The sequence below is a fragment of the Vigna angularis genome, chromosome 3, assembly GCF_016808095.1.
Source record: "Vigna angularis cultivar LongXiaoDou No.4 chromosome 3, ASM1680809v1, whole genome shotgun sequence".
In the NCBI taxonomy this organism is placed as follows: domain Eukaryota; kingdom Viridiplantae; phylum Streptophyta; class Magnoliopsida; order Fabales; family Fabaceae; genus Vigna; species Vigna angularis.
This window is the reverse complement of record NC_068972.1, coordinates 34072428-34098041: the sequence shown is the minus strand read 5'-3', so window position 1 is coordinate 34098041 and position 25614 is coordinate 34072428. Positions and strand designations below refer to the sequence as shown.

The 25614-nt window shown below is 38.9% G+C and overlaps 1 protein-coding gene across 3 annotated transcripts in view; it reads left to right on the top strand.

Annotated features, from left to right (window-relative positions):
- The window catches only part of LOC108325976 (uncharacterized), a 53671-nt gene that overhangs the window by 718 nt on the left and 27339 nt on the right, over positions 1-25614 (top strand). For all 3 annotated transcript variants that reach the window (XM_017559159.2, XM_052874191.1, XM_052874192.1), the window contains exons 2-13: positions 5390-5448; positions 10361-10442; positions 10636-10703; positions 11183-11252; positions 18855-18936; positions 19140-19204; positions 19563-20609; positions 20748-20810; positions 20888-20934; positions 21658-21703; positions 21810-21889; positions 22891-23004. In XM_017559159.2, coding sequence (XP_017414648.1) covers positions 5390-5448; positions 10361-10442; positions 10636-10703; positions 11183-11252; positions 18855-18936; positions 19140-19204; positions 19563-20609; positions 20748-20810; positions 20888-20934; positions 21658-21703; positions 21810-21889; positions 22891-23004 — 1823 coding nt within the window. The remainder of the gene's footprint in view (positions 1-5389; positions 5449-10360; positions 10443-10635; positions 10704-11182; positions 11253-18854; positions 18937-19139; positions 19205-19562; positions 20610-20747; positions 20811-20887; positions 20935-21657; positions 21704-21809; positions 21890-22890; positions 23005-25614) is intronic.

Below are 25614 nucleotides of genomic sequence, written 5' to 3'. Positions count from 1 at the left end.
TATAATTGTGATAATTGGTCATTTGATTACTCCTAGTGGTGTTTATGTTAACTTAATTGGAGCATACTAAGAACAGTATGATTAATATCGCCTTGATTTATTCTTTAGGCAATATTGAAGTCATTTTGGGATGGCAAGAGTGCCATTTTAAAATCTCATTTTTAACGTTAAAAGAATGTAAACAGTTAATATTTTCTCAAGGTATTAAAAAAATCATCAAACTTGTAGTAGGCAATTGTGATTGAATAACAGTATATAATTGTCTTACACTATATTTACGTAATCTATTTTCTAATAAAATTTCAGGATTGAGATTGATTTTTAATTACAATTATAAAATTTTAGTGACTGATTTGGTAGTATTTTTTTAATTTTTCTTATCATTTTATCATTGCTGTACAATTTTAATATCAATGGAAATACAATTTTTTCTAATATATATTTTTTACTAATTCTTTTAGTATCAAATTAGTCCATACACTCTTACACAAATTTGGATATAAGGGACCAAAAGGTGACTACTACCAAATAGGCATAGCTGAGAATGCTCAATTCATTAATTTTCAGAATGCATAGTAGGGAGAATATATAACCGACACAAACAATCACAACTCACCATTAGACCAAGGGAATCTACCCTCCAGAAGGTAAAAGTTGTACAATAATGTTATAAACTTAATACAGCTTAGCAGGTTTCTAGTCCCTTCTAAAAGACAGGGGAGATCATAGGGAAAACAGTTATAAGGTTATACTAGGCTATTGCCAATTCACGATAACAAATAATTCTTCTTCTATTTTCTCCATCAGATCTTTAACATTTTGTTCACTTGAATGGATTTGGGAGAGAGTGATTGAATGGATTTGAGAGAATTTGAAGGTAAGTTTTTTGTTGTTTATTTGAGTGAATTTGGAAGTAAATTTTTTTAATTTGTTACATCAATCAAATCCTACACTAATTCTCACAAACTTTACTTCCAAATCCACTCTCACTTACCTCCAAATCCACTCAAATAAACAACAAAAAAATTTACCTTCAAATCCTCTCAAATCTATTCAATCACTCTTCCCCAAATCCATTCAATTGAACAAAGCCTACCAGATTTAAAAATCTAATTGTTGGTCGTGCACGAAATCCGGAAACAGAAAGTAGAATCTGTAAAAGTTATTTCGTAAAAGCATGTGTCCATTGCAACTAGCTTTTGTTGTAGTGCCTTCTAGTGATCCTCTTTTCCTTACCATAGAGTCAAATATAATCCTTGAAATTGTTAGGCCTTTTGGTGATTCTCTTTGATCTGGTATCAAATATAATCCTTGAAATTGTTCGGCCTTTCTGGTAACAATCACACTGTTACAGAAGAAAGTAGAAAAAGGAAGTAATCACTCACATTTGTATTATTTGTCAATGAAAGCAAAATACAGAAGGATAACAAATCCCACTGCACTGAGCTAGGCTCCTATAAAACAGCCCAAGCAATTCCTCCTCCTCTCCTTCAGGAAAAAAGGGCCTCCTTAGCTATCCTTTCTCCCTCCATGATTGATTTTCTCCCACAAAATAGTATACTCTCTCCTCTAACTGTCCTACCCATTAGTTATGTCACCTCAGTCATCCAATTCTTCTTTATCACATATACTCTTCCCCATCGTGTCTTGCTCCCTTTGTGGACTAGCGGTTCTCAAGCCCACTTATTCTTTGGAAAGTAGTGTGGAGCTCATCTAGTTCTCCCAGTTGTTATCTTGGGGTGAGATGACGATCCAGTAAACAAGAACAAGCTTGGTGGGAGGAGAAGTGGGGAGGTCAATCTTGGAGTCAAGGATTGAAAGAGGCTGAAGTAAAGGATGAATATCAACAATAGTAGAGGGGAGCAAGTCTTTGATGCAATTCTAGTACGGAACAATGAAACACAAGGTCTATTATGGATGAGCTATATATTCACTTGAAAGAAAATGATTTCCTAATGTATGGTATATTCTATGAAAGAAGCAGGTCCTAAGTGATTTGTTGAAACAAAGAAAAGAAAGTAGGACTATGTTCAAGGGTCATTGTATAAAGATGGTGGCGAACAAATTTCTATATCATGAAGAAGACTCGATCAAGAAGTGATAAAGCCATTCCAAAACGTCCATTGGGACTAACTTAATGCAGGTCTGTCCATGTTGAAAGAGGCGGTGATACATTCATTGCTTGGAGTACACTTATAGTCAAAGAATTGGTTGGTTTTAGAAAATCCACCCCAGGGGATCATTACCATCAAAATGTAGAACTTCCAACCCGATTGGAGGGTGGTGGGATATTGTTAGGTTCCTGGGTTTGGAATCTAACAAGAAAACACTCAAAAGATAGAAACAGAAATGAAAGAATGAGTTTTGCTATTATTCATCGTAAACGAATCTCTTTACAAGGACTGGATTTGGGAACATAACCTCCCTCTAGAGAGCCTAACCTCCCTCCTCAGGATGACAAACCCTGTTAGACTACAATCAAAACAATCGACCCCCCACTACAATTGATTATTTTCTATTTATACAACCAATAACCTTGCTCTTCCTAACTGCTAAGGCAGTTAAGGCAGTTAGGCATTTAATGTTTTATTCCTTCACTCGTAAACTCTCCATCCCTAACATTACACCCCGCTGCCGAACAACCTTGTCCTCAAGGTTGGAAACGGGAAACTTGTCCACTCGGTCTCTCCTGCTGATACCGTTCGGCCGCTCGGTCTGTTATCGCTACCCCTTAACCGCTCGGTCTGTTATCGCTACCCATTAACCGCTCGGTCTGTTATCGCAATCCCTCGGTCTATCTTGTTGATACTGTTCGGTTGTTCCCCGTTACCGTTCGGCTTGATCAAGAGGCTTGGGTGGTGGCAAATCCTCCTCTTCATCGTCTTCCTCATTCTCTGCTAAGAGTACCACCCGCAGGCTCCTTTCTGGACAATGGTGACCGGGCGCGAATGGTCCTCCACATCGAAAACATCGTCCCTCTTCTTTTCTCTTCAGGAACTTAGGATAGGGCAGGTTCCTCACCGTTCGGCCTCTATTGTCGCTCCCGCCCATACTGTTTGGTTGCCCCACCTTACCGTTCGGTTTCATTACACTACTCGTTGCGACTTCTTCTCTTCTCACCGATCGTCCGCTTTCTGCCCCGCTCGATCGACTCGGATTTGGGTGATTGATCTCGTTTCTTGTGTCTGCCCCGATCGCTTCTTCCCACGATTGCAAATTCTTGGTCGCATTCCAACTTCCCCCTTTCGTCATGAGCGCCACGTCCTCCATGTCTCTCGCGATTCTCATCGCCACCGTCAACTCCTGCGGGTCCTGAATGCGCACCTGCCCCTTGATGTCCTCGCGCAACCCGACAAGGAAATAACCCAACACCTGCTCCTCCGGTATGCCACGTGTTTGTCCTACCAACACCTCAAATTCGCGAATGTACTCTTCCACGGTTCCCTCCTGCCGCAACATCGCCATTCGTTCGAATACAGACCCCCGAAATCCACTCCAAAATCGGCCGATCATGGCTGCCTTAAGGCCCTCCCATGAACGATTGGTGGCCTTTTCCTTCCAGAACTTGAACCAGTAACTCGCGCTGCCCTCCATGCTGATATACGCGAGTTCCACCTTATCTTCCTCCGCTACCTTCTGGATATCGAAAAATCGTTCCGCCCGATTGATCCAACTGTGAGGTTCCAGCCCTTCGAACATGGGTAAGTCCACCCTCTTCCTCCAGTTATGTTGCACCCCTTGATGATCGCCGCTCCCTCTTCCTCCAGTGTCCTCATCGCGCCTCCCCGGATTATCATTTACGGATGTTTGACTTCCATCCGAGTCTCTATCATGGTTATTAGACCGCGCCTCCATCATCCGTATTAATTGTTGCAGTTCCCGTCGTACAGCGGCGGACTCAGCCTTCACCCCTTCCATCGTAATCTCCAACGCCTCCAGTCCTCCCTTCGTCGTTCTCTCCATAACTCGTTCTTGCGCCCAATTTGGGATCCGACAATTTCTTGATCCTTCACCCCCACTTCGAAACGGCAGGTCAGACCAATTGTTAGGTTTCGGGTTTGGAACCTAACAAGAAAACACTCAAAAGATAGAAACAGAAATGAAAGAATGAGTTTTGCTATTATTCATCGTAAACGAATCTCTTTACAAGAACTGGGTTTGGGAACATAACCTCCCTCTAGAGAGCCTAACCTCCCTCCTCAGGATGACAAACCCTATTAGACTACAATCAAAACAATCGACCCCCCACTACAATTGATTATTTGCTATTTATACAACCAATACCCCTGCTCTTCCTAACTGCTTAGGCAGTTAAGGCAATTAGGCATTTAATGTTTTATTCCTTCACTCGTAAACTCTCCATCCCTAACAGATATTGAGGAAGAATTGGTTTATAAAGAGGTAGTGGAGTAGGTGGTGCAGGTGTCTAAATGGTTTAGAATGCCTTAACCTTCAGAGTTAGGTCATAATGTGTGGGTATGGGTAGATTGTGTTTGTGTAAGATGTTGGATAGTATGCTCCAAATGGTTAGTGACAATTTTTTTATGTTGTGCTCTGGCCTGATAGGTTGGACTAGTGGATAGGGAAAATATTCTAAGAGTATACTAAGATATTGCTAATTCAAGGCAAAAGATAATTCTCCTCCATTTCTCATTTCTCAATCAAATGTTTAATGTAGTTATAAATCCAATGATTGTTGGTCGGTGAAATCCGAAAACAGAAAATAGAATATGTGAAAGATATTTCATATAAGCATGTGGCTGTTGCAACTATGTTTTGTTCTAGTACCTATCGTCTATTTCTCAGCATACAGAGTCAAATAGTCCTTGAAAATGGCTGGGCCTTTTGGTGATTATCTTTAGTCTGATGGGTTGCGCTATGTTACTACTAGAAGAAGCATAGGAAATTATAACAATTGACCATCTTATTCCATGAGCTTTAGAGAAAGAATTTTTGTTGCTTGAAATTGATAATATCCGTTAGGTAATTGCGGACAGTCACTTTAGACCTCAACTTAGGCATGTGTTATTCAATTTGGTACTTGGTCGTCAATTAATTTGATCTCTAATGTAGTTAGGTAATGTTGTTAATTGAAAGACTAAATTTCAGGAATTATTTTTATATATTTTACTCTTCTGTTGTGAAAAATAAGCTAATATAAAATTATTAGTAAGTTTATAACATATGGTTTAATTATAGACGTTGAAATGAAAACAGAAATAGATAAATATGTATGCTAATTATATGATTCTTGCTATTTCTTCATGATATTATGAGTTGAATGGAATAAATCGATCACTGTTACAATGAAAATAATGGTTTCTTTTAATGATATTTCCAAACTCCTTTTCAAACCTTTTCTTTTTCTCCCCATTACAATATGTTGCAGGAAAATATAGGCAGGAGGGAAGTTGATGCTGCTGGTTGCAAGACAGTCTACCTTTCTGAGTATGATTCATTTGCATTCCTAAGTTTCATGGTTGCACATGCAGCCGCTGTTCTTTTTGTCAGAATTCCTTGATGTATACTACAATTAATATTTTCTTGTACAGTTTTAATTAATTACATAATTAGAAAAAATTAATTTCATAATTAGGAGGATAGATAGGATGAGTGATAGGCTGACATTATATTTTATATTTATTGTACATGCTCATCGGTCCTGAATTGTAGGGATATATTATATCCATCATAAATCAGGATTTTCAGTTATTATGTCTATGTATTCTTTTGAAGAGCAATTTATCCTCCACGAATAAAACCAGAAATAGCTTTTTGACACTTTTATTACTTGACCATATCAAATGCATTTTTTATATAGTCTTTTGGTGAGAAATGACTTATATTCATATGATAGAACCCCCTTGCATGTATTAGCAAAATTGAGGAACACATGCAAAATTACTCCCCTAATATTTCATAGGGATGGACTCAAGCCCTTACAAAATATAACTAATACACCCCTCTCAAACCAAAACATAGAAATCATATATACCAAGCTTGTAATGTATATAGTCAATCATAGGGCCCTACAATGATTTGGTGAAGATACTTGCTAGTTGATCATTAAAATTAACAAATTGAGTGCTAATGTCTCTATGTAAAATCTTTTCTTGGTGAAGTGATAGTATATTTGAATATGTTTGGTCGTCTTGTGAAATAATAAACTTGAGGCAATATGAATAGCAACTTGTTTATCACAAATGAGAATCATCTTGTAACTTTCCAAATCTTAGTTCTTTAAGAGGCTATTTGAGTCAAATAAGCTTACAAGAGGCAGAAGCCATATTTTTGTTCTCTACTTTTTTTGTTCGATCTTGCCACTAAACTCTACTTCTTATTTGGATGTGGATCACTTGTTAGTAGGTGCAGCTTTTCAATCTGCATCTGAGTATCCTACAACTTGAGTATGATTATTGTATAGGGGCTTCTTTAATGTACTTAAGAACGTGAATGGATTTAATTCCAATTTCTTGCACATGATGCATTAAGAAACTGACTGAACACACAAAGCACAAAGGAGATATCAAGATTAGTTTCCAACCAGTCTCGTGTATCTCTCAAGATTTGAAGGTGGCTCTTCCTAACATATTAGTAGTTTAACATTGGGATCTATAGTTGTGTCAATGGGTTTGGAATTCGTTAGCCTCCAATCTCCTCTAAAATATTTGTTAAACTTATGATTATTATTGTATTGTACAACTTCTCTAAACTTGTTTTTTGGGTATATGTACATAGCATAACTCGTTGAGTCTTATAGGATATAACTTTTCTCTGTAATGTACTCTTTCCTACTTCATAAATAGAAAATATACATTAGCTGAGTATGTAAATCAATGTTTTTTAATCACATTCAAATTCAAGTTGGTATTAAGAGCCATGTAGCTGGACCACCACTTTCTGTTGTCTCCATTTGTTGTTTGTTGTCGCCATTTTGTTTGATGAAGTCAAGGTTAGGTGTGTCTTAAGGAGTATGACTCAAATCTGGTGGTTGCGTGATGCCTTACCATGCAGTGATCCTTGTCAACCTTGCATTAGGTGTGTGCGCGCGTGTCCAAGGTGCTCCGTCCTAGTGTCAGAATGACAAATGTTTGTTGTTGTTTATCTTGTTGTGTCTTTTGAGCATGTTTCTACCCTTGTCTTCTTGGTTCAATGCACTTATATAGCTAGTCAAGGTTGTCTCCTCATGCCTTTGGGTCTTTCCCTCTCTTCACAAATTTGTTTATGGCTTTGTCTCTGGAATAACTTACACTACTTTTGCTCCTTTTTTTATTCTACTCCTACTATTAGCACTACAACTAAACTGGACCTAGACAAACTACTTTTCTTGGTCCACATCTATGGAGTTATGGTTCCTTAGTTAAAAATACCAGATCTTTATAAAAAGGAAGTTAGTGCTCTTTCGAATGAAGATAAATCTCTATGGAAGAAATTGGACTTCCAGTTTTTTGTTGTTTTGGGGTATTCAATTGAATGAGATGTCCTATAAATATTTAGATGCTTTAAGACATGTTTTTTTTTTTGGAAAAAACGCATACGATATCTCTTAATAAGTGAATTTTAAACCTAACTCAATCCTACAAAATTGACCTTTAAGGTGAGATTTGCAGTCTGATAGGATATAGGGCGAGAGGATATAATGGGTAATGGGTTTAGGATAGAAGAAAGAGAAATTGTATAAATAGTACTTTGTTATGTTGTTAGAGGGGAGTTTTTGGAATTGGATTGTACAGATAGGCACTTTTGGGTCCTGTGAGGGAGGTTATGCTCCCAATCATTCTTTGTAAAGAGAATTCTATTGCTGTGAATAATAGAACTCATTCTTTCTTTATTGTTTCTACCTACTGTTATTGTTCATAGTTAGGTTTCATACTCAGAAACCTAACAAATTGGTCCGATCTGCCGGATCCAATTAAAGGCAGAGCAAGACGGTGGGCAAGCTACCGCTTTGGAGAATAGAATCGAAGGAAGGATAAGCATGAGGGAAGGAAGAGACAATACCTTGGAGAGGAGGACCGGCAAAAGGAGCATGGCAGAATGGAAAAGAAATATGGCAAGAAATGGCCGCGATGCGTCAAGACTTACAAGAAATCATGCAAATATTGGGTGGACGAAACAGGAACCAGGATGGACACTCAAATGGGAGCCAAGTGTCCGTTGATGAGGACAGGAGGGACACACGAGAAGAAAACAATGGTGGAAGAAAAGTTAAACATCATGAGGGGCAATACAGTGGGAGGAAGCAAGGGGAATTACCCATCTTCGAGAGACTCGACCCATTGAATTGGATCAATCGCGCTAAGAAGTTCTTCGAACTTCAAGTGGTGACGGAGGAAGAAAAGGTGCGTCGGGGCAATACAGTGGTAGGAAGCAAGGGGAATTACCCATCTTCGAGGGACTCGACCCATTGAATTGGATCAATCGCGCTAAGAAATTCTTCGAACTTCAAGTGGTGACGGAGGAAGAAAAGGTGCGTCTGACGCACATTAGTATGAAGGGAAGTGTAGGGTATTGGTTCAGATTCTGGAAGGCTAAAACCAAGAAACTTTCTTGGGATGGTTTGAAGGAAGCCTTGGTGATAAGGTTTGGAACCATTGTTAAGCGTTTGACGGCATCGAAACAGATAAGGACGCTGGATGAGTATGTACAAGACTTCAAGATATTGGCGGGTCGAACGAAGAGAGTGCTGGACGAGCAGCTATTAAGATATTTTCTTGCGGGATTGCAAGAGGACATCTGGAATCAAGTCCGACCGCATGACCCACATGAATTAATGGTGGCGATGCGGATCACAAGGGATGTTGAAGAGTTCCAGGGAGGCGCAAAGGTGGGGAACGGGGGCGGGATAGAAGACCAGTCGTCTTGGGGATGAACGAGCGGTGAGGTGACACGGTCCGAGACCAATCACTATAACCCAGGCCGATCGAGAGTTGTTGAGCAGTCCGAGGCCAATCACTATAACCCAGACCGATCAGGAGTCACCGAGCGGTCCGAGGCTAATCACCCAGGCAGATCGGGAGTCGCCGAGAGTGTGGGGTCAGTACTGAACGCCCAGAATCTGCCTTACTCAGAATTCCTGAAACGGAGAGAGGAGGGAAGGTGTTTCAGGTGTGGGGGAGGATTTGCCACCACCCCAGCCTCCTGACTTGAATTAGGATGAGAGGGCATAAACAGTGGGTTCCTTTCATATGGTAACACGATGATGAAGAGGAGCCATGAGATCAAGCTTCCCGATTCCAACCTTGAGGACAAGGTTGTTTTGCAGCGGGGTGTAATGATAGGATATAGGATGAGAGGATATAGGATGAGAGGATATAATGGGTAATGGGTTTAGGATAGAAGAAAGAAGAATTGTATAAATAGTACTCTGTTATGTTGTCAAAGGGAGTTTTTGGAATTGGATTGTACAGACAGACACTTTTGGGTCTTGTGAGGGAGGTTATGCTCCCAACCAAGGAGGTTATGCTCCCAACCATTCTTTGTAATGAGAATTCTATTGCTGTGAATAATAGAACTCATTCTTTCTTTACTATTTCTACCTACTGTTAGTGTTCATAGTTAGGTTTCATACTCAGGAACCTAACACAGTCACTTATATACTGTAATTTTGTCTTATCTATAGTTAATATGGGATCTTCAACACACATCGCTCATGTTTAGGCATATGCATCTTGAGTATGGGAGTAAACATTAATGGGTGGTTCGGACAAATAGCACAATAGGCCCAACAAATAACAAACTACAAATTTCACTAGATAGGCATTAGGCATCAAATGACTCTTATACGATCTTAGGAAGTAGACTTTAAGCCTAAATCAACCTTACAAAACCAATTTATAAGGTGAGGTTTGCATTTTCCCATATACTCTTAAAGGCTAATTTAATCCTACAAACCGGCTTGTAAGATGAGATTTGCACCCACTTATATATATTGTAAATTCATTTTATCTTTGCTAATGACATTCAACGTCTCTTTGATGTGAATCAAAGAGTATCCTCTCTTAGAAAATTGGCATCAGTGATCATTGGGTCCATGGGAAGGCACAAATTTTTTATTAGGCTCTAAATACTATGTAGAAATAAATGGTATGTATTCATGTAAAAGAATCCCCTTTTATGTATTTAAAAAATTGAGGAACATATATACACATCATACATAACACAACATAGGCATGGGTCCAAGTCCATATATAAAATATATCTATAATGTATCTAACAAATTTGATGGTGTCACTTGATCCTATGTTGTTGCCCTTATCTAATCAAACAAGGCTTGTTGTTGTTGTTGCAGTAGTATTATTTTTACAAGATTTCCTTAGAATAATGGCATGTTTAACAACATTATTTTGGGTATCTGCAGGGAATTTGTTCATGAAATTTATGATGGTCAACTCTTTATAAAGTTGAAAAAAGGGTTCAATTTTCCTGCCATGGATCCCTGGGTTGGTTATTTTATTTCTTTTAAATTACCAACCTAATTATAGTTCTCTAATGATATGAAATGTGTACTACATTTTACTTCGACTTGTATCTGACAATCATCCCTGTTGCCCCAAATTTTTAGTTAATTCATACAACTGCTTATTGCTATAATTTCTATTAATTATTTATATTGGTTATTTTGGTGTCATCCAGGGAACAAGTGACCCATATGTTGTCATACAACTGGATTCTCAGACCGCTAAAAGCGGTATCAAATGGGGGTGAGCATTTATCACATTTCTGTTTTGTTCATTTCACTTATTCAAAGGCCACCATCTCATGGTTAAGAGTCCATGTTACATTGCATAGTTTGTGCTATGTGACTGTTTTGACTTTTCTTTAAAAAATCTTTCATATTGTCCCTGGAAGCATTTCCCTAAGTTTGAAGTATCTTGGATTATCATTTTCTTTCAAATTTGTATATTGGCTAAATGTATACAAGAATAACATGCAGGGACCATTTGTTTTTAATTCATAAAATCCCACTGAGTACTTGTCTTCTACTTCCTTTGCTAAAATTTAATGTCTTAACTTCAGCTGTATCTTTGTATAATGTTTTCCAATTAGATTGGGCTCATTTATGTAAAATTAATTGATTGGGTTCATTTATGTAAAATTTAATGTCTTAACTTCAGCTGTATCTTTGTATAATGTTTTCCAATTAGATTGGGTTCATTTATGTAAAATTAATTGATGGCAGGACAAAAGAGCCAACATGGAATGAGGAGTTTACATTTAATATCAAGCAGCCTCCAAACCAATCTTTACAGGTTAACAAGCATGATCACTCTTTCTCACTTACATCTATTCGCAGATACATATTCAATGGAAGGTAGCATTGCAAGATTTTGATAGAACAGGACATCCTTCTATTAAAATCGCATACCAGAGAAAAACATAAGAAAAATTAAATTTGTAATAGTTGGGTCAGCTGTCTAGTAGAGTAAAGACTACTAATAGAGGAAGTTTGTTTTTGTTAGTACTAAGAGGAAAATTGAATAGTTCTGTGGGAAGGGTTCAGGTTCCTTGAAATACCTGGGATTTGTTCAATTGAGAACTGTTTGGATGAGAAGTTCTTTAAGATCAATAAAAATATTCTTGTGGTTATTGTTCTAAATCCAAATCTGTTTGTTTTGGGGAGAAGTTGTGTTTGGTAGACGACAAAGCCCCAACGTTTTTTTGGTATAGGGTGATGGGTTATGCTTGGTGAATAAATGGAGGCAACTATGGTGGCATTAAAAAGTGATGCACTAAGGTGGTTTCAGTGTTGGGAATCTTGCAACCCAAATACGGGTTTGGAAAAATTCAAGGTGGCATTAATGGAGGATTTCAACCTGTGTCGAGTAATCCCTTCTAGTCATCATGAGCTTTGAAGCAAGATAATTTGGTGAAGAATATGTTACTAAGTTTGAGAAATATGTTGGTTCTGTTCAAGGTTTGGGAGAAAACAATTGCTGGAAAGTTTTATGAATGGGTTGAAAGAAGACGTGAGAGCAAAATTCAGACAATCTTTCTTAAGAAAAAGAGAAAAAGAAAGCAAATCCTTTACTTTTTACCGAGTCCTGCACCGACAGTTCTTTTAGTAGATCTATATCAACCAAGATTCTTGGAAAGTGACCTTATATTTGTTGATAGAAGCAGCATCAATACAGATAAGAACACCTACTCCAGTTGCAATGGTATCAAATAGACATCAAGGATTTATGTTCCAAGATCTTGCTAAAACAATCATTCTCAAGTCCTCTTGAGATTTGAATTTGGATTAAAAAGTCACGTCCAAGGAATATCGTGTGTGTTACGTACCTGAGTACGTAAACTAGCCAAACACAACCACTCACACTCTCACAGACAATGAACAATGGTAAATAGCTGAATAAACCTCTTTATTAAATGGAAATAACTGTATCAAGGAAAACAAATAATAACTGGGAGCAAGATCTCCATCAGTTACCTGAGAACATAACCTCTCTTTACAAAACTCACTAATCAAAAACATACCCTTAACCCTAGGTTTCCCCTTTATTTGTACTAATTAATTCCCTCCCATAAAGGTAAAGAATAATATAAAATAACACTATTTATTATAATTATCCGATAAGAATATCTCTAGCCTTATTTACTATATTTAACTTATACGTAATAATATACTGAGATATGGCTCTATTACTCTAATTATTCTCTGCTGAATATCTTCTCAAAATATCTCTCTTATCACTTTATTTAATTTCCCACCCATCCTAATTGCTGTGGCAGTTAGGATGCTTTCTCGCGGCCTGGTCGTCCTCTCTCGTGTACCGCTCGGCCAACTAGCTCCCCGCCTTCTACTGTTCGGCCTGGTCGTCCTCCCTCGTCTATCGCTCGGCCAACTAGTTCCCCGCCTTCTACCATTCGGTCCCCCTCTCTCTCCCTCTTATACCTTCTTCTCTTATACACTTTCGAGCCCCTAACATTACCCACCGCCTGAAGATCAACCTTGTCCTCAAGGTTGAAGTCTGGATATTGGTCTTGGATGGTCATGGCATCTTCCCATGTCGCCCTGTCCGGTCCTCCCTCTTGCCATTCTATTAACACTTCCTGTCGCTCGTCCTCTCCTTGTTGTACCTATCTTCTATCCAGAACGCTGACCGGCCAGAAAGACGGTCCCTCCACCTGTAAATCTATTAGCAATTCTTTCTCCACACTCTTCTCCCCCACGACCTTCTTCAATTGCGACATATGGAAAACTGGATGTATCCGAGCGGTCTCTGGTAGTTGAAGCTTAAAAGCCACTTCTCCTATCTGCTGTATGACCTGGAAAGGTCCAAAATACCGAGCGGCTAGTTTAGGATGCAGCCTGGATAGCATCGAAGTCTGTCGGTGTGGTCTGATCTTCAAGTACACCCAATCTCCCACCTCCACATCTGCTGGTCTTCTTGCTTTGTCGGCCTGCTTCACCATTAGTTCCTGAGCCCTTGCTAGATGGAACTTTAGCTGTTTTAGTGCCTCGTCCCTTGTCTGTAACTCCTGGCCGACTGCTTCCACTAAGGTCTCCCCTGGTATGAACCTGTGCAAAGAAGGGGGAGATCTCCTACTGCTTCAAATGGGGTACATCCCGCCGCCTCCTGATAGCTGGTATTGTACCAATATTCCTCCCAGGGTAGTACTATGCTCTATCCCTTTGGCTGTTCTGAGCAAAAGCATCTCAGATACCCTTCCAACACCCTGTTTACTACCTCAGTTTGACCATCGGATTCAGGATGATAGGCTGTGCTCATCTTCAGTTGAATTCCCTGCAATTTAAACAACTCTTTCCAAAAAATACTCAGAAACAGTGGATCCCTATCACTCACGATAGATATTGGTACCCTATGCAATTGGACAATCTCCTTTACAAACACCTCAGCTATGGTGCGGGCAGAATAGGGATGTTTCAGTGGTATGAAATGTCCATATTTGCTGAGGAGGTCCACTACTACCAGCACCGCATCATACCCGTGGGACTTCGGCAACTTCACAATAAAATCCATACTTATCTCCTCCCAAACGGCGTTGGGTATGGGTAAAGGTTGCAGCAATCCCTGCGGAGAGGATGACAAATATTTATGCTGTTGGCATACCAGGCAGCTTGCAACAAAGTCAGTCACGACTTTCTTCATTCCTATCCAGTAAAGAGATTGTGCTACCTTGCGATAAGTCCGATAGACCCCTGAATGACCTCCGGTTTGAGTTGTATGAAACTCTGCCATCAACTTAGGCACCCAGGCCGAGCGGGCTGAAATCACCAGCCTTCCCTTATAGTGTAACCGATAGTGTTCTAGAGTAAACGAGGGATGTGAGTTGGGGTCCTTTCTTAAGTCTTCTATCACTTTCCTTAACGCTTCATCCGCTTCAACCTCCTCCAGAATCTCCCCGAAATCTTGCCAATAAGGTCTGGCCACAATCCTCAATTCCTTTTCCTCCTCCGGGTCCTCCTCCTCCTTCCGAGATAAGGTGTCTGCTACCCTGTTGGTGACTCCTGACTTGTACACAATCTCAAAGTCATAACCCAGGAGCTTCGCAATCCAATTCTGCTGATTCTGAGTGGTGATGTGCTGCTCCAATAGGTATTTCAAGCTCCTTTGATCAGTGTGGACCACAAATTTTTGACCCAAGAGATAGGGCCTCCAGTGTTGTATGGATAGGACCAACACCATCAATTCCTTCTCATATACAGACTTACTCAACGACCCCTCCGATAACGCCTTGCTGAAGAAAGCAATGGGCCTCTTCCCTTGGGTTAGAACCGTTCCCATCCCTCTTCCTGATGCATCACACTCAATATGGAACAGCTGGTCAAAGTCCGGCAGAACCAGTATTGGTGCAGTGGTAATGGCCTTCTTTAATCTTGACATGGCTTCCTCCGCTTGCTTGTTCCATGTAAACTGCCCTTTTTTAAGATCGGTCAAAGGTTTGGCAATTTTCCCATAATATTTCACAAACCGCCTATAGTACCCTGTCAGGCCCAGAAATCCCCTCAAAGCCTTCACCGTCTTGGGCTTCTCCCAATCTACCACAACCCTTACTTTGTCCTGATCCATTTCTACACCCCTCTCTGATATTCGATGACCTAGATAGCCTATCTTAGTTTTGCCAAACACATTTTTTTCTGTTGGCCACCCATCTGTTCTTCTCGAGCCTTCCTAGCACTAAATCAACATGCTCTAAGTGCTGCTCCCAGGATCGGCTATATACCAATATATCATCAAAAAACACAAGTACGAATTTCCTAGAATAAGGCTGCATCAGGCTGTTCATCGCACTCTGAAAGGTGGCTGGCGCGTTGGTGAGACCGAACGGCATCACCATGAATTCGTAACGACCCTGGTGAGTCCGAAAGGCTGTTTTCTCTATGTCCCCCTCTCCCATTCGAATTTGATGGTAGTTGGACTTCAAATCCACCTTCGAAAAGTACTTGGCCCCTCTCAATTCATCTAACAGTTCCTTTATCAGTGGGATGGGAAATTTATCAGGTACTGTTGCCCGGTTAAGGGCTCTATAATCCACACAAAATCTCCAGCTGCCATCCTTCTTCTTCACTAGTATTACCGGACTCGAATATGGACTGGTGCTCGGCCTTATGACCCCAGTTTTCAGCATCTCGGCCACCTGCTTCTTAATCTCCCCCTTCATCACATGGGGGTAACGGTACGACCTTACATTCACTGGATCCGTACCCTTTTTTAATGGAATTTGATGAACCATGCCCTTGTCTGGAGGCAGTCCGCTAGGCTCGTGAAATACTCTCGCGTGCTGATTCAGAATCTGATCCATTGCATGATTCTGCTTCTTTGTCAGGTCCTGACCGAATGGTCCTTCTCCTTGACTGAACGGTTTTCTTCCCTCGTCCTTTTCTGTCTCCCCAAGCTCCCACACCAACATCCAGGCCTCCACTTCTTTCATTTTGAACAATGCTTTGGGTTCCACCAATCTCCTAGCTAAACTAGGATCTCCTTTGATGGTCACCTTCCTTCCTTCTTGACCGAACACCATGGTCAGTTCCCTCCAATTTAATGTTACTTCTCCCAGCTTAGCGAGCCATTCTACCCCCAATATTACGTCAACTCCGCCCAGTTCAAACAGGTGGAACAATTCGGTGATTGTAGCTTCTCCCATGCGAATCATTACCTCTTCACAACACCCCCTGGTGTTTTTTTTTCTGCCCATCTCCCAAACTCACCCTATAGGGTGGGGTATCTACTATGGGTAACGTAGCTCCTCTACCAATTCCTTTCTTATGAAGTTGTGGCTGGCGCCACTATCAATCAAAATCAGCACCTGCTTCTTCCCTATTTTTCCATGTAATTTCATCGTTTTGGGCTGGGTGAGGCCCCCTGCCGAGAAGGCTGATAGCTCCATCTGGTCGAGTTCAGTCTCAGCTTCTTCTTCCCCGCCTTCCTCCTCACCTTCTGCCAGTATCAGCATCCGAAGACTCCTTTCCGGACAACGATGGCCTGGACCGAATGGTTCCCCACACCTGAAACACCTCCCTTCTTCCCTTCGTTTAACATACTCCGCACAAGGTAAATCCCACACGTTCCTTCCTTTGTTGTTCAAAGATGATCGGTCCACTTCTCTCCCTGGTGTCCCTTCCTTTCCTCCTGTCCGACCCCTCTCTGTGACTCCCGTTCGGTTTTGATTGTGCCGACTGGGTTCCGTCCTCATCACTGAACCGTTCGGTTTCCCCTATGTTTGGCTCTTGATCATGATTCCACCTCCAGCCTTCGCACCACCTTGGAACTCTTCCACGTCCTTTGCCAGTCTCATAACGTCCATCAACTCCCGCGGATCAAGTAACTTGAGTTGATTACGGATCCCCTCCTGCAACCCTGCCATAAAGTACCCCATCAGTTGTGCGTCGGGTATTGTTTCCGTTTGGCCGACCAAGACTTCAAATTCTTTGATGTATTCCTCCACGGTTCCTGATTGTTTACAGGCCGCCAGTCTCTCGAAGACGGTTCCCCGGTTTCTTCCTCCAAAACGGATCACCATTGACTCCTTTAATCCTGCCCACGAGCGGCTCCTGGCCTTCTCCCTCCAGAATCTGACCCAGTGTCCCGCGATTCCCTCCATGCTGATATAGCTAGGCGCAACTTTTCTTCCTTGATACTCCTTGCAGCTCAAAGAATTTGTTCGCTCTATTGATCCAATTCAACGGATCACTTCCTTCAAAAATGGGTAAATCTACCCTTTTCCACCAATTCGGCTGCTCGTCTCGGTGTCCACCATCTAGCCTGTCGCCATCTCTCTCACCCTCCTCCTCCTTTCTCCCGTTGACAGACCCTTGACTTCCATCTGAGTTTCCTTCATGCCGTCGACCTCGCTCTCCCATCACCTTCACTAGTTCCTGCATTGCTGCCTCCAATCCTCCCATGGAGATTTCTATGACCTCTAGTTTCCCTTCAATTGCATTTACTCTTCCCTCCATGATGTCTTTCCTCCTCTCAATAGGATCCTGCAGGTCGGACCAATTGTTACGTACCTAAGTACGTAAACTAGCCAAACACAACCACTTACACTCTCACAGACAATGAACAATGGTAAATAGCTGAATAAACCTCTTTATTAAATGGAAATAACTGTATCAAGGAAAACAAACAATAACTGGGAGCAAGATCTACCTGAGAGCATAACCTCTCTTTACAAAACTCACTAATCAAAAGCACACCCTTAACCCTAGGTTTCCCCTTTATTTGTACTAATTAATTCCCTCCCAAAAAGGTAAAGAATAATATAAAATAACCCTATTTATTATAATTATCTGATAAGAATATCTTTAGCCTTATTTACTATATTTAAGTTATACGTAATAATATACTAAGATATGGCTCTATTACTCTAATTATCCTCTGCTGAATATCTTCTCAAAATATCTCTCTTATCACTTTATTTAATTTCCCGCCCATCCTATCTGCTGTGGCAGTTAGGATGCTTTCTTGCTGTCCCCAACCGTTCGGCCTGGTCATCCTCTCTTGGCCAACTAGCTCCCCGCCGTCTACCGTTCGGCCTGGTCATCCTCCCTCGTCTATCGCTCGGCCAACTAGCTCCCCGCCTTCTACCGTTCGGTCCCCCTCTCTCTCCCTCCTATACCTTCTTCTCTCATACACTTTCCAGCTCCTAACAGTCTGTCATTCCAGAACACGATCCAAAGAGCACTAAGCTTAATATGCAAATCATCCAATATCATAGGCTTTTGACCTTTGGCGATAATGAATCTTCCATGGAGATTGAATCCTTTGTAAACATCTTCTAGGTTAGTGATGGATAAAGAATCCCCTTTTTGGCATGGTTTAGGTAGCTAGGATAGAATAGGAGCAACCACTTCACAAGACAAAGCTTGAAGACAAGATTTAGAGGCTTTTGGTGGGATATAAGGCTGATTATTGAGGGTTATGGGACATTACCAAGTGATAAATGTAAGGTTCCTCCATTTCCTTTCCAAAACCAGACACCAATGGCTCAAGGACAAATATAGATGTTGCAATCTTGGAGAGAAGATGACCGCAGATTCCATCTAAGTGTGTCATATAGTTGAATACATACTAAGTGGAAAACATAATTCTATTTATAACATAATTAGATTTTTACTTTCTGTTCTACCTTCCACAGATCTTCTCATCCTTATTGATGTAATTTAACTTTGCTCCATGTTTAAGTTTCCTCCCTCTTTTATGGTTTCTTTTGAAGTCATTATGTCATGTTGCACATTTTATTGAGTTACAAATTAAGCAAACAACTTTCTGTAGTATATCATCTGGTTTCACGAATGAAAAATACTGAAAATATATGTTTGAATGAAAGTAAAACTATCTTGAAAAGTTCATGTCAATATTTTAACATGTGGCAGTATATCGTAGGTTGCAGCCTGGGATGCAAATCTTGTAACTCCTCACAAACGCATGGGGAATGCAGGTGTTGATCTAGAGTGGCTCTGTGATGGTGAGGACTAGAAAATCTATTGAAATTTTGTTAGTGCAATGTTGAAAGATTGTTGTGTTGCTTAAAATTTTGAAATGAGTTCAATTTCTTCTCTCCATTTTCTTTTTATACATGTTGATCGGTCAACAGTAGTGTAAAAGTTACTTATGAATATAGTTAAACTTATGGCTGCAAAAACTCAGCAAAAATGCCTTTTGCTATAGGAGATGTGCATGAAATATTGGTTGAGTTGGAAGGAATGGGTGGTGGCGGAAAGGTTCAGATGGAGGTATGTTTCTTAAGAGTACAAATTTTATGGGGAAAAGTTATTTTCTGTATGATTTGGTAGAACAAATATTACAACTTACAACTTCATATGGCAATATATGCATTTGTATATTTTATTACTTGCATTAAACTGTTTCCTTTTTAGCCATCTTGTACTATTTTAATAAATCTTCATAGGTTTTAATGTAAAATTTGACTTCTTGAACTTCAATCAGGACTTTTGATATAAGCTATATGCTTTATGTATTTTTGAAATATTTATCTACATATGTGCTTAATTTGGTATAAATTCTGTTGTGTTGTTTAAAGGACAGGTTATGATGTAATGAATCATGATTGTGATAACTTTTGGATTTTAGGTAAAATATAAAAGCTATGATGAAATTGACGAAGAGAAAAGGTGGTGGAAGATACCTTTTGTTTTAGACTTTTTAAAGATAAAAGGTTTTGATTCTGCATTCAGAAAGGTTATTGGCTCTGATACAGTACAGGCCCGCCAATTTGTGGAATATGCATTTGGGCAGTTAAAGTCTTTTAACAATTCATATCTTCTGAAGGGCCGGAAGTCTGATAATAATGATGAGTACGACAGTGAAGCTACAGGGGAACTGACTGAATCTGCTTCTATATCCAATATTCCTTCCATCGAAGCTGGTAGTTCAGAAGCCTCCAATGAGGCTAGCGGGGAACAGAGGAACTCAAAGGAATTTATCAGACATGACAATGATACTGAAAATGGACATGCTTCTGAATTGCCAGCAAAAGTTAGTGAGGAAGAATTATCAAATAAAATTTTTTGGAGGAATTTTGCTAATGTTGTTAATTCTAGTATCGCTCAAAAGTTGGGTCTCTCTGTTTCTGAGAAATTTAAGTGGGACGGATTGGAGTTTTTAAACAAAATTGGCTCACAATCTCAAAATATTGCAGAAAGCATTTATGTTCAATCTGGTCTTGCAATGCCTGGCAGCACAGATGATATGAATGATAAAACAAGTGGCCAACCTGCCGTCACTGTGTTTCAGTCTTCACTTCCTGAGGTTAAAAAAGCGACACAAAATTTGATGAGGCAGACTGAGTCAATTTTAGGAGGTTTGATGCTTTTGACTGCAACAGTTTCTAAAATAAAAGATGAAGTGGATTCATCAGAAGAGAGGAAAGTGAAAGAAGATTATACTAAAGCAGGAGACAAGGACATCCAATATTCCGGTAGTCAGAAGCTTCCCAACTCACAGAGTGGAGTAGTGCTGGATGATAAAATAACTGAAGAGATGAAAGAACTTTTTTCTACTGCTGAAAGTGCCATGGAGGCTTGGGCAATGCTGGCCACTTCCCTGGGCCAACCTAGTTTTATTAAGTCGGAGTTTGAAAAATTATGCTTCTTAGATAATGCATCCACAGACACACAGGTGTTTTGTTTATAACCTCTTCAATAAGTCCATTTCTCTGTTTTCTGTGAATTTTCAATTGGCAATGCATGTTTGTGATATTGCCAATATCTTATTTTGTGTGCTGCTTTCTATTTTCTAAGTCTTCAGAACTTTCAGGTTGCAATTTGGCGTGATTCTGCACGAAGAAGGTTGGTGGTTGCTTTTAGGGGAACAGAACAGGTAGTTTATATTCTTGTTCTTTAAGGTGGTTTATAGCATCTGGACAGTTAAAGAAGCATATACTTTTTATTTTTCAGTCTCAATGGAAGGACTTAAGAACTGATCTAATGCTTGTGCCAGCTGGGTAACATTCTTTTCCATCCTAGTTGTGACTTTTTTAGTGGTTTGGTTTAGTTTTAATTTAACCAGTATCTCATTGTTTTATAGTTTTAATCTTGTGAGTAATCGTGTTGTATCATTGTATGTATTTGATAAATTTAATCATATTTGATACTGTTAGATGTTTTGTGATACTGTTTGAAATCCCACATTGGCTAAAGATATGGTCAAATTATACAAACTTCTCCTTAAAAGTTAATTTTGCAAAGTTGATTTAAGTTTAAAGTCTATTTCTTAAGATGATTTTTGAGGTTAATATAATATATAAGTGGATGCAAATATTATTTTACAAGCTGGTTTTTGTGAAGTTGAGTTAATCTTAAAGTTTACTTTTTAATAAATATATTTGATTCTTTTGAAACAAAATATTTGGCAAAAAAACTGATAATAGATAAAATTAAAAATGAGTAGGAAAGGTAGTGAAAATCAATAGATTCATGTTTTGGGGACATAAGGCAGCAAGATATTTTTAGTTCATTGAGAAAGTACACCATTCTTCTTTCTGTTGTTGGTATTGACTGTTATTACTTCAAAATGTATTAGAAATGTCAGTTTTTGAAGTTCTCAGGTGCACTGAAAATTCTTTGGTGCTGTGTCAAATCATAATTAGTTTAGGGATTGATTAAAATTACTTTTCGTTTAACCATATTATTTCCTTTCATGACTACCTTTCCCATGAATTTCACAGGCTAAATCCTGAAAGGATAGGTGGAGATTTCAAGCAAGAGATTCAAGTATGTTAATTGTAGTAAGGTTTATGGTCAGACATGTTTGGTAGGTTTTTTGAAGGCTTAAGAACATATTATTCGTTTGTTGTTGATGATGCTATGGTTTTTGTAGGTTCACAGCGGTTTTCTAAGTGCATATGATTCAGTAAGGACCAGGATCATTTCTCTTATTCGGCTAGCAATCGGTTATGTGTAAGTCATGTGAAAAAGGTTTTTGTACCGAGCAAACTGCCTTGTAATTGTGCTGTATTTCTTAGAATATTTTGAAAATTCCTTTGCTTTCCAACGTGAAGCTTTTATAGTTGACTAAATAAGTGCTTATATGAGTTAAGTGACAAATGAATTACTTATTGTCATGAACGAGCTAGCCCAAAAGCTTAAGCTTGGGGTGTAGGTACAACTTCAACTGCCAAAAATATAATTTTATTGATAACTATGTGATGGGTTCTATTGGGAGGTTATGATTTAGGAGTTACAGCTGTTGTGTTCTTGATAAGACCCGAGTGTTATGTGCAATTATGACACTTATATGTAAAAAATAAATGCTTTAGAAAACAACTCAATATTAGAAACTCCGGGGTGACAGTTATGTGTAGAAAATTATTACTTCAGAAATCAATTCTATATTAAAAACTCCAGGAAGGCAGTTATGTATAAAAGATAACTATTGCTAGTTTGTTATGTATTAGAAGCTGTAGCATGAAAATATGGGTGGAAAATAACTGCTGGTAGTAGTGTATTTGGAGTATATGTGATTGGTGGTTGTGTAATTATTGACGAGTGTGAAGTTGTTTGTGATTTGTGAATAGAGAATACGGTTATATGAGATGTTTGTCTCTAGGACAGAAAGTGTATTGATCTATTTAAAGTGATAAGGGAGCCTTTTGTCTCTGGGACAAGTGTTTTAAACTATTACATGTGATTCCAGTGTTTAATGTTATATTTATTACTTTTTTTATCAATAGCGTTTCTATCAATTATACACACAGTTTGATTGACAGACCTATATGAGGGTATTAAGGTTTCAGTTTGTTGCATATGGCTTTGAAGGAAAAATCTCCTTAAAAGGGGTAAACCCTTGTTTGTTGAGTGCTTGTACAGTAAATCTGGTCATTAAACCTGATTGTTTTGTTAATACAGTACATCTCAAAATTTGATTTGCTTTGACAAACAAAAGTTATTTCTTGTTCCAGAGATGATCATTCTAAGTCACTTCACAAATGGCATGTTTATGTGACTGGTCATAGTTTAGGTGGTGCATTGGCAACCTTGCTCGCACTTGAACTTTCATCCAATCAATTAACGAAGTAAGTTTATTATTTCTTATATACTTCATTTCTTTAATTTATAACTTTTTATGCTTTTATTCGTTTGCAAATGAATACGCACTTACTAGCAAATCTTTTATTTACACTTGACAAAGAATAGACATGATGAAAGGAGATTTTATTGAATTGAATGTTTGAAACGATATATCAGCCTTTATTTAGAGAACTCTACCCCTAAAGTAAAGATTACAAAGAGATCTCTAGAGTGAGTATACTTGAAAGGATTAATATGAAACAGAACATTTTTATTCAAAATTGATTCATTTGAAACCGTACATCAACCTTTATATATAGAGAACTCTAACCCTAAAGTAATAATTACAAAAAAATCTCTAGAATCTTCTAACAACTAACAATTTCTATCTACTTCTAGTTATACAATTAATATTCTACCAACAACTTTCAATAATGTATTTAATATCTTACTAATAATGCTCCCCTTCAAGCTGGTAACTGGATATCTATCATTCTTAACATGCATGTGAGATTATGAAATCGCTCAATGGTAAGACCTTTTGTAAACAAATCTACTAATTGAAGCCCAAATGGGACGTAGGAAGTAGTTATAAGGCTACTACTATCCAATTTCTCTTTAATAAAGTGTCGATCTATCTCTATGTGTTTGGTCATCTCATGCTGAACTGGATTGTGAGCAATACTAATAGCTGACTTATAATCACAATAAAGGATCATAGATTCTTCACATGCCACTTTAAGATCATTTAGAGTAATTCTCAACCATAACAATTCACACACTTGTTGTGCCACAACTTGAAATTTAGCCTTTGCACTAGACCTTGCAACAACATTTTTTTTCTTTTCCAAGTCACCAAATTTCCACCCCAGAACATGCAATATCCTAAGGTAGATTTCCTATCTCATAATCCCTGCATAATCTGCATCAGTATACATTTTCATTTTTAATTTTTCATTCCTCTTGAACAATAATCCCCTTCCTGGACTTTTCTTCAAATATTGAAGGATTTTGTTTACAACTTGTAAATATCTCTCTCTTGGATCATGCATGAACTGACTAACTACACTCACAACATAGGCTATGATAGGTTTCTGATTTGGGAACCTATCTGAACTCCTTACACTAACACACAAAAACAAGAGCACAGAAAACCAAAGAATGAATCTGTTATTGATCTATCTTTACAATGTACATAATACAAGCATTCAAAGCAGCCCAATTAACCCCTCCACAGGAAACAAAGTCCTGTCTTAACAATTCTCAAAACTCAAAATTAACTCTGTACACAAAACAAGTGTTCTTTATATGAACTCTTTTCCCGCGCCCCCCACCTAACAATCTAAGCGTTATGACAGTTAGATTTCACCTTCTCACTTAACTCTTCTCTTTCTCTCATAAACCCTCCATATTGTATCATTACCTACCGCCTGATGATCAACCTTGTCCTCAAGGTTGAAATCAAGAAACTGATCCTGGATTGTTCCAACATCTTCCCAGGTAGCTCCCTCGGATCCCTTTTTCTGCCATTCGATCAGAACCTGTTGTCTAGTCTCCCATCAGAGTTGCGTTCAAGATTTCTTGTTCGCCCGCCAAGAACTTGTGTGAGTTCTCGGATTTCTTGTTGTAACGTTGTAGTCTTTGCCTTCAAACCGTCTAGCGTTGTCTTGACTATCTCCATTTGACCTTCCAACACGTTCAACCTTGTCTCCATTCCTCCTTTTCTCTTGCGAAACTGATCCGGCAAGTCGGACCAAATGATAGGTTTCTGATTTGCAACCTATCTGAACTCCTCATACTCACACACAAAAACAAGAGCACATTCAAGGGAGCCCAATTCCCCCCTCCACAGGAAACAAAGTCCTGTCTAAACAATTCCCAAAACTCAAAACTAACTCTGTACATAAAATAAGAGTTCTTTATATGAACTCTTTTCCCAACAAGTCTTTAATATTGGCCTTTATTCACAATAGAATTGCCTTCATCAGTCCCTATTGTATGGTTTTGTTCTTTGAGAAGTTCAAGAACATAGTTTCTTTGGGAGATAAAGATGCCTTTCTTTGAGTAAACAACTTTTATCCTAAGGAAGTACTTTAATTTTCCCATATCCTTCATTTCAAATTGAGTTGCAAGATTCTTTCAAGATTTGTTTCTCTGGTCATCATTTCTTGCAACAATCATGTCATCAAAATAGACTTAGACTAGAGTAAGTTTTCCTTCAGGGGAATGTTTGATCAACAGGGTAGCCAGAACCAGTCACCGACTGCTTGAGGATAAAGACATATGTTGAAAATTTGGGGAGAGATTTTGAAATCATGAAACATGAAGGGTTATTTTCTTCCTATTTAAACAACAAATTGAAACATAGTTTTTAGTGTAATTAAATAGAAGTCATGTGTTTAATTGCTACATGTGATAGCAAATTATTATTGAACTGAGGTGTCAGCTTAAGATGTCATAGTTTCAAAGTGATGCCTTAAATGAATTTTATAAAACCTAAAATAAATTAGAAGTCTTGTATCCTCCAAATCTTGGATGGATTAAATGCAACAAAAATGACATCTTAAAGCTTGGGAATATTTCACCTTGTGGTGGCATTTTTAGGATGAAGGCTA